Raw genomic sequence first — 10510 nt, forward strand, 5'->3', positions numbered from 1 at the left:
TCAAAATAAATTTTTATTATTCAAAATAATTTTTTATAAAAATAAAATACATAACAAACTTTATACATCGAATAATTTAAATCAGTTAAGCAAAGGGTGAGACTTTAACCTTCCAATTAAAACACAAAAGTAGAGATGGTCCAATCGCATACTTTATTAATTGATTAGGCGTGTTAGACTTTTATAGGGAAAAATAAAGAAAATAATAATAATAATAATAATAGGCTTATGAATTCCCGCTTTAATGTCGTCCACATCTAATGCCCCTCTTGTTAGGGCCTCGTCCTCGTACGCATACAGTTCTCTCTCTCTCTCTCTCTCTCTCTGCGTCTGGCATCTGAGGATTATTCTATAGAATCTCTCTCTCTCTCTCTCTCTCTCTCTGTGTATAAATTTTCTCTCTCTAAAAGCTATCCATGATTTTGAGTATATGAGCTGAACACCCCTTCCCTCTTCATTGACACCGTCTCTCTCTCTGACTTTTTGTTATTTGATCAATTTCTCTCTCTCTCTCTCTCTCTCTCTCTATATATATATATATATCAACATGACTGCAGCCGTGGAGATCTACGGTCAGCAGCGAACCAACGACCAATCGATCCAAGAACAGGTATGTCGATTCATGTTTCCCTCTGTATTAATTCCTTGGCGATTCCCAAAAGTCTGGAGCCTATCTTGTTTGGTTCTTGAGAAAATTGAGGGGGAAAAAAAATTGGAAAATGGAAAATGAAAATGAAATCTTTGAATTTCGTGGTTCTTATGATTTACTAAAAATGGGTTTTGAAAAAACATGGGCCGAATACTTGGGTTAGTTTCAGTTTAGTTGAGTTTATGGAGAAATGTTAGGATTTTTTTGTTTAATTGATTGTTGATTCATGTTGGTAGCAACCAAACTGAGCGTGAGGGGTTAGTGTATTTGATTGGATTTGTTAATTGGAATATGATGGTGATTTTCAGAAGGAAATGCAGAGTATAGGGGAGGGTAAACAAGTGGCTTGTGAGAATCATCATGGAATTTGTGCCATCTGTTTGAATAAGATAGTTCTTCAAGAAACTGCACTTGTAAAAGGTTGCGAGCACGCCTACTGGTTTGTCTGAATCACATGTCAATTTATTTACCTTTCATTCTCAATTGAATATATATATATATATATATATGTATATATGGCTTGATTGATTGATTGGTGATACTTTGTTTATGCAGCTATTTTTATGTGTTTTGCATGCTCAGATTACCGTATTGGTTGTCGTGAATTGTATATAATAAATAGAACACTTCTACCACAAAATGTAATTGAAAGGAAAGATTGTTGTTCTTTCTGTAGTGCTCTAATGATCATATTTGATCTGGATGGGTAAAGAACATGATTAATTGAGTGCGAGGAAGATATGTTTCTGACCCCTATTGGAGATTTATTTGAAATGTCAAATCCTGTTCGAGATAGTATATTATAATGATGATGAAAGCTGAAGTGGTTTGGTTGAAAACATATGGAGGTTTGGTACTGATTTAACAATCTAGCTATTGGTAATATTGAAGTAAAGAACTCGATGGCAACTAATGCATTAATGGGTGACTTTTTTTAGCAAAACTTGGATATACAGTTACAATTCTACTCATTAGAGAGCAGTTGGGAAAGGAATTTTTGGGAAAAAGTTTATTAGAATCTTACCTATTATAAGACACTAATTTTACAGTCAATCTGACAAAATGAATTTTGTGGTTTATTTCACTTTCTTGTGATGGGTGCAACTGATGTGGGTATATAAAGTGGGAAAGAAGAAATATGCTAGCAAAATTGTAATGATTTTAATTTATTGCATTATCTTTTGGATATCACATGTGTTTCTCAAACTAGTGACATGTAACTGATCTATTTAATGTAGGACAAGATGATGTTTGATTTTTCCTGCCTCCCTAATTGACCATGGTTTTTTTAAACATGCCTTATGTCTTTTATTTTGGTATTTGATGGGTTTTATATTACTGTCACCTATATTTTACCTAACAATTGCTTTGATTTGAATATTCGCATCTCAACTTTGGTTAATCTCTATAGTCTTTTAGGTTTTGTATTTACACTCAAACACACGTATTGATATCTTGTTGTTTTTAGAGTGCCTTTTTCATTAATGAACATGAAAAGCAATCTAGTTTCTTGATTCAACTCTGGAAATTCACCTCTCTATTTCTTGCACTTGATTGCATGAATCCTTTACATATATATAGATATATGTATTTCCTATTTTGTTCCGTTGCGATAATAGTTTTAGTTAAATCATGTGCCATATCTGGTTGCTGTCTGCCTTGATTCACATTGTTTTTGGCGACCTTCTTATTCTTGTAAGATCTTCAATTTGGAATGTTACTCAAACGTGTTTTCAAAATGAAACTATGCATCAACCTCTCCCTAACAATGGGGTTCGAAGGAGAAGGTTTGATAGTCCTGGTAGGGCTTCAAAGAGAATTTGATCATTTCTTGGAATGTTAAATTACACAAAAGTCTCTAGAAGAATAGCTCCTATTTCATTTTTGTCCGTAATCAATTGCATCCCGGACTTCGTACATTAATTCAATGTAGTCCTTCCTAACTACTAGTACTATCTAAAAAACGTATGAAAAATGCTTGCGTCAATCTCACATAGAAGATATTGAAAGGCATTAAAGACATTTTTACATGTTTATTTATGCATAATACTATCAATCATTGAACCCAATGCTATGTATTTGACTCTCGGTAATGGATTGAAAGGCTTGGATGTGCATTTCACATGTTGAGGCTCACTTAGGCATGAAATGAAATAAATTTTTCACCACGCCCTTCAAATACATGATGACGTAATCATTTTTCATAAGGTTTTTAAATGATAGTTAGTGTAGGGACTACGTTGAATTAATGTGTGAAGTTCAAGGATGCAATTGATACAAATTAAAGATTTGGACCAAAATGGAATGGTTGCTATACTTTAGGGACCATTTGTGGAATTTACCCTTCTTAGAAAGAGCTGCAAAAAACTGAGTGCTACTACCTCTACTGATGGACTAGGTTTGCATTTGCAAAATGAAGAAATTGAAATTTTGAATTCACAGGCATTTGAAAAATGAGGTGGCGATAAGTTATACTTTGTTCTTATCTAGAGTTCCCATTTAGCTCTGGTTATTCATATGCTCCAGTTTTTTAATAAGTAGTTTCTAAAGATTGAGTTAACTTAAAACATGATGTGGCTATTATAGAGATACCGCATCTAAAGGCATGAAACTTTAATAGTCTCTTTCTATTGTGAAGATGTAAGATATTACCTTTTTGGCATTTTGTTTTCAATATTACTTTGGAAAGGCCTTTTGATTTGTTGCACCACTAGAAGTTCTTACCACAAGTACTTCTTATGGTTTTATTTGTTTCATGTCGTGCTATTGAGCACTAGATTTTGGAGTTTCCTTGGATTCGTAGTAGTTTATTGAATGTTCTTTCCATTCATGCGGAATATCGCATCAATAATATAGCTTTTATTTTTGGCGTTCCAAGTTTCAGTAACTGATATAATGCTCCTCACTATTGAACTCCTCATGAGCCGAATGACTTATTTTAGAATATGCTAGGATTATGGTTTAAATTCATTTACCACGGTTTTGAGGGAATTGGGGCTGGTTGGGCTTAACTTGAGATTATTTTCTTAAAGTTGTAATGTGTAGGCCCTTTTAAGATCGAAGTGGCAGTGTTTGAGGCATTTTCGAGGTGCATTTATTGCTTCTGTATTCATGTTAAGTTTGAGATGAAAAGATCTTCATAGCACAAGTAGGACTCTCTCTCTCTGATGGTTTTAAATAGCGAGCGGTATTGGGATACGTATTGGTATTGGTGATATGGTCAAATATTGGTCTGTATTGGATAGTAGTGGCCAGTGTATCTGTGAATAATGGTATCGGAGGTCTAAAATATCGATAGGAATCAGCTGATATGCAACAGCTGATATTTAAACCCTCCCGCTCTCTCTCTCCCTCTCTCTCTCTCTCTCTCGTGCACGCATGCACACACACAGTTGCTTGCTTGCACTCACACATTTGTGTTGTGGTGTTACCCTTCAAATGTTATTTGTATGACTTTGTTTGAATTTCAATGTGGCTGGTTCTGAGATGGTTTAAGCAATGTAAGCGTGATATGTTACCGAGGATGTGATTTTTTATTGTTTTCTTGATATTAATTAATGATGTTTACAGAGTGAACTGAATTTGTTTATGTTTTTTCCTTTTTTTATACCACTTGCAATATGAAACTGTATGATTTGGAAGCATGATATGTAATAATTTGTTCTTTTTAGAAATGACACGTCTTCATGAAATTAATTGTTTTTCCTCTTTTTTTAAATTTTTTTATTTTTTATAGTGTGACATGCATTCTTCGATGGGCCACATACAGAGAGAAGCCAACATGCCCTCAGTGTAAACATCCGTTTGAGTTCCTCAATGTCCATTGCTCATTGGATGGCAGGTATGGAAGTGATTCCCGCTTTTCAGTTTTTTCAGATTTCTGATGTGGAGAATCCACACCCAAGGTGGCAACCACATAGCATACTTTCTATAAGAAAGCCAAGGATTAGGGAAATGTTACATGGACTCTTCTATTTTCCCCAGTGTACCTGTGCCTACCGGATATGACAAGCATAAATTTGTGGAATATGTGTCCGACAATCGTATCTAATTTAGAGGCTTGGATGCTCCAACTTTTTCAATATTTGAAGAATAAGAAACTCACATTTGCTAGAAAAGCGACATTTTTAACCTCTAACATAGATAAGAGATAAAGTTTCCATATTATTTCATAATTTTATTCAATTTCAAGTACATTTCTACATTGACAACATTTTATCTAAGAATATTATATAATATGTAAGATATATGAGTGTCCATTATATGTCCCCTTATCCATACCCTATTTTGGATACATATCCCAGTATCTTAAAGATTTAAGTTTATGAATGTATGACGCTATGACGCTTGGACATGCACTCGTACCCGATACTCGTATCTGAGTCTATGTAATGCGGGGGAAAAGAGATGGACTCTACTTTGTTGTGGAAAACCAGGAAACAAAGATTTAAACTACCATGGCTCTGATATCAAATTAGCAATCTCTAATTATTAAAAGCAAGCATAATAACTAACTTTAAATACAAACATATCTTACTTTATAGCACACCATACTTGCAAGCATCTTACATCACACCACTCGTACATACATCACACTTTTTAAGTACATACACTACTCACATGGCACATACGTTTATGCTGTGTTTGGTTGAGAGATTTGAGAAGAGATTTGGAACGGGAAAGGAAAAAGGTGTGTGAAACTAGGTGAAATGTAGGTATATTTTATTCATATTTCACTTATTTTTTCCATTTTCCTTTCCCTTTCCATTTCTAAATCTCTCAACCAAACACAGCGTTAAGGACATACGTCACAGCACACTTCTGTATGTTTTGGGACAGTCATGTTTAGTCATGAGAAATGATCTTATGAGTGTGACCTGACCGACATAAGATGTTTGGGATAATTGTTGCCAGCTGCGGTGCTGTAAATTCATCGGGAAATTTTTGTTGAGAAATCGGTTAAGCAACAGCATCTTACTTGAATCATATGTGTGAGTATTGATCATGGTAAAAACCCGAGCGTGTAGCCTAATTAATGCAAGTTTATAATTCGTATGTAAACGGATTGCAAGTTGTAAACGTTAGATATAGTCAAGTGTAAGATCTGAGTTTGAATTCAATAGAGGTAACAAAAAAGTTTCAATAAAATTTGTACCTCAAATTGTGAGTTTTCTTTAAAGAGCTGTGAGTAAACTCTCTTTGCTAAAAATGTTCATAATCTACTTCAACAGCATCCATGATTATATGTATGAGGAGAGTGTGTGCTTGCTTCTTAGAGCCTCATGGTTTAAGCCCTTGATTGTGGAGGAACAGGAAGAGGTGGATGATGAAGTGGATTATTATTATCAATATGAGGACGATGAAGATGATGATTTGGATGAAGTTTACTTGAGCCATTCATCAAGTCTTCGCATTGGCAACCGGAGATGGGGGGATAATGGATATGTCAGGGCAGGAAGACAGGAAGCAAGGCCAGTCCCAGTCTATCGACCCAACACACAAAATTCAAGTGCTGGTCCATCGCGTGTGCCTAAGAAGAAAGAAACAATTGTGAAAGATCCGGTTGGGCGACGGGCGAAGAGGGCACTGAAGCGTGAAGCTGCTGACAAGGCAGCTGCTGCAAAACATGAGCAGCACTTGGTGAGGTTGGGTCGGAAGTGAAATTTCATGTTAGTCCTTGAAAGCCAGACCCGGACTTCACTTTCCTCTGTACATTATTTACTTGCTTCTGTGTTTGTTGTATAATAATGATGTGGTAGTTCGATGGAATCTTGGTTGTAAAATGGGCTGAATCGCCGCCCAACTGTATCTCTCAAGATTTACCTATTTGATTATTGAACTGTGTTCAAAATCACAATTCTTTGTAATTTCTTAGTGTTGTACATTTTTATTTCTTGTAGTGTTGTATGTATTGATCAATGTTGGAAACTCGATTTATGTGAACATATCCCATACATGACATTTAGAAAATATATATAATTAAAAATGGTAGGAATAAAGGCTCTGTGTGATTAGGGGTTTGGGAAGGAAGACCGAATTAGCAATTCATAGGTCTCACTTATATCATGTTTTCTTATAGGGAAATGGTATGGAATTGCTAATTTCACGAGACTATCAATTCGTTCTCATAGGTGGGATTAGTATTCTTGTGAGAGGAGTGGGATTACTAGTCCACTCTAATGGATTGATAGTTAAAAGATCATTTTGTACCTCATTTAAAAAAAAATCAATAAAGTTATCTTTTATGTGGTAAGAGTTTTGACGTAATTTGTAGATTTAATCCAAACTAACTAATACTACCATACTTGTGCACAAATGAACATATTTTATCTTACATTTTTAAACTAATATTATCACATTAATAATCTCCTTATTCAATTTCACTATACTTCTAATCTAATGCAACTTAGCCCTGGTTTGGCAAATCATTTGGGCTAAATAATCACAAAAAGACAAAAAAAAAAAAAAAATGTTACAAAATCACAAAAAGACAAAAAAGTTACAAAATTACCAAATTGACCTATATACAAACAAAAAGTAAAAAAAGTATCATTTCCAAGTGGAGGACAATTTTGTCATTCCAATGCCAAAAAGTCAAAAAAACCAAATAAGAAAACCAAACAAATAAAAAAGTCTCAGGCTAAAAAAGTCATTGCCAAACGACCCCTTAATTTGCCAAATAAATGAGGCCAAAGAGAAATTTTGATGAAACAGTGAGAAGAATGAGGCACTTCACTCATAGGCTAATTTTATTAATGACATATGGATGGAAAAATAATATTATAATTTTTACTAAGATTATATTTGGTTTATGAATTTGTAAAAGAATTTGAAAAGAAAGAAGAAAAATATGTATGAAATGTAATTATATTTCATTAATATTTTATCTATCTTTAATTTTTTTTTTAAAAATATTTATCTAAATTTATAAACCAAATATAACATAAAAGTATAAGAATACATAAACATTAAAGTAATTTAAAATTTTATGACTCAAATTTTGTAACTCACAAAACTACAGTGTAATACAAATTAGTGGTGGTTGCAGCAAAAAGATTGACTTTGTTTTTTTGGTTTTGTTTTTATTTTTATTTTTATTTCTATTTCTATTTATGAGGACATAAGATTGACTTTGTTATTTTAACATTCGGTGGCCAACATTTTGGAAGATGGCAAGTCCAAGTACTCAATTGACCCACTCTGAAAAAACGAAAAAGTACCCGATTGATTTAACGGTATTAGATTTTTGTATCGATGACTCCTAGGTTCCTAACCAATCCAACAAGAATTGTCCTCGTGGTTTATTAAAGAAAATGACTCACAATATTATTTTGTAATATTTAAAATTTTTATTCTATTTTTAATAATAGAAGAGATTTATAATATCATTTTATAATGTTTATAATTTTTCAAAAGGTTCCTCAAAAGATCCCTCTACGCAACACTCATATATTACAGAAAAATTTGACATACCAGAGAGCTATTTTGTGTAGTATATAAAGAGCAAACTCAATCTGCATCTTATACCTCACAATAATTCGTAAAACACTCTCAATAGCCCCTCAGCACACTAGAAGCGAAAAACACTCTCACCGGCCTTCCAAGGAGGTCGGGCGAGGAGAGTCGAAGAGAGAAGAGTCGCAGAGGACGCACCGTGCCAAGGAGGCAGACCTCAAAGAACATCGGCATATTCAGGGGCAAGCACTCTGCTTTGACACAACTTACGGAGAAAGATTGAAAAGGACCCACCATGAAGCTGAGAGTAGTATGTCGAAAAGACTGAAGTCAGGAGACAGCCGAGCTCCTAGACGGAGCAAAGAAGACTTAAGAGATTATCTCAAAAGGAAGCATCAGAATGCCGATGCCGAGGTAACTTCCCCTGAAAAGCCGAGAACACCATTCTCGGTAGAGTTAGACAAATTTGAGGCTCTGAAAAGATTCAGTATGCCAAGGTTCCAAATATACGATGGTAAGTCGGACCCCAACTTTCATGTTGGATTATACCTGAATTCAATAGCGTTGTACAGTGGGAACGAGCCATTGCTTTGCAAAGTATTCCCCTCATCTTTTGGGGAGATTGCATCAGATTGGTTCTACAAATTACCAAAGGGAAGCGTGAAGACTTGGGAAGGCCTGGCCGACATGTTTGTGGCTAGGTTCGTGACAAACAAGTTGCAGCCATTAAGGGTGGACGCGTTAATGGCTCTGAAGATCAGTAAGGAAGAAGGCCTTAGGGCCTATGCAAAAAGGTACTATGAGGTGTTCAACCGAATACCAGAGTGTAATCAAGAGGTGGCGGTCGTATCTTTCAAGAACGGCCTAAAAGACAACTGTCCACTACGAAAATCTTTGGCAAAGACATTGCCAAAAAGCATGGAAGAGCTCATGGCGAGGATCGAGAAATGCGCCAGAGCCGAAGAAGATACATCGGGGACCAAGGAGGCAAAGCAAGAAAAGGGAAATGACTCGCCGAAACGAGGCCGAGGTAATAACGGATCCAGCAAGCAAGAGATGGAACTGAGGGCAACACAGGCAGTGACAACTGTGTTCCGAATCCCAATTCACAAAGTCCTAGATCAAATTCGGAATCAGCCCTATTTCAGAACACCAGCAAAGGCACCAGGAGAATTCATGGGGAGAAACCTTGGCAGACATTGCGCTTACCACAATGAAAACGGGCATATGACTCAAGGCTGTAGAGCCCTAAAAACACACTTGGAAGACCTGGTGAGACAAGGCCATCTGAGAGACTTTGTCGATGAGGCCAGAACAAGGGAAGAACAGGCAAGATTGCCTCAGGCGACAGCAGCTCCACCTCCCCCAGCACAACAACCACAAGCAGGAAGACCTCGGGTAATTAATGTAATTCACTCGAAGGTCAACGAAAACGAGATTCGGGGGGAGACCCAGAAGGTAAAACATCTGCAGCATGTCTACCAAGTCGAGGAGAAGAGACATCGGGCAGAGGAGTACCAAGGACCAGTAGTGTCCTTTTCTGAAGCTGACCTTGAGATGGTGCAACATCCGCATAATGATGCCTTGGTAGTATCCCTCTAGGTTGGGGAATGCCAAGTAAAGCGCATCCTGAATGACCAAGGCAGCTCTTGTGACATCATGTACGTCCGATGTTACAAGGAGCTTGGCCTTCACCCAGACGATATGGAGCAGTCCAATAGCCCAATGGTCGGGTTCAATGGAACGCTGACATGGCCACTAGGAACAACCAGCTTGGAGGTGCAGGCGGGCACCAGGAAGATAACAACAGAGTTCACCGTAATTGACACACCCTCCCCTTACAACATCATTTTGGGAAGGCCATGGTTGCATGTAATGAGGGTTGTTCCCTTAACTCTACATCAACTATTGCGGTTCCCAACAGAGTACGGAATTGAGGAGGTCAGAGGAGATCAGCTGCAGGCAAAGAATTGCTCCATGGCAGCAATGAAATCTACCTACAGCATTCAAAAACCAGAGAATGCAGAGATTGAAGATGAGGACGTGGAGGTCCTAGAGGATGTCGGCAAGGAGCCGGCCGAAAAGAGTGAAGAAACACTGAAGAAAATCCTCGTCCAAGAGAGAGATGAAGAATGCTTCTTTCTTCTCGGCTCAGGCCTTACGAGATGCCTGGCATTGACCCTGAGGTCACTTGCCATAAATTGAATGTTGATAGGTCGGCAAAACCGGTAGTCCAACGAGCAAGAAGACCGACGTTGATACACGTCGAAGCAGTAGAGGAGGAAGTAGATAGACTTCTCGAGGTTAGGGCCATTCGAGAAGTAAATTACCCGACATGGTTATCAAACACAGTGGTAGTGAAGAAAAAAATGGTAAATGGAGGGTCTGTGTGGACTTTACCAGCTT

The 10510-nt window shown here is 36.8% G+C and overlaps 1 protein-coding gene across 2 annotated transcripts; it reads left to right on the plus strand.

Annotated features, from left to right (window-relative positions):
* Window positions 1-232: 232 nt before the first annotated feature.
* LOC114281046 (uncharacterized) lies at window positions 233-6516 on the plus strand. 2 transcript variants are annotated; one of them, XM_082911022.1, is made up of 4 exons: window positions 233-610; window positions 958-1088; window positions 4386-4490; window positions 5881-6516. In XM_082911022.1, the coding sequence occupies exons 1-4, from the start codon at window positions 548-550 to the stop codon at window positions 6308-6310; spliced, it is 729 nt and encodes a 242-aa protein (XP_082767148.1). In that variant the 5' UTR covers window positions 233-547; the 3' UTR covers window positions 6311-6516. The 2 variants fall into 2 exon arrangements, with proteins under 2 accessions (XP_082767148.1, XP_082767149.1); XM_082911023.1 differs by having other exon boundaries at window positions 239-610; window positions 970-1088.
* Window positions 6517-10510: the final 3994 nt, after the last annotated feature.

Source organism: Camellia sinensis, unplaced genomic scaffold (assembly GCF_055761805.1).
Source record: "Camellia sinensis isolate YWXY unplaced genomic scaffold, ASM5576180v1 Unanchor1, whole genome shotgun sequence".
NCBI lineage: Eukaryota > Viridiplantae > Streptophyta > Magnoliopsida > Ericales > Theaceae > Camellia > Camellia sinensis.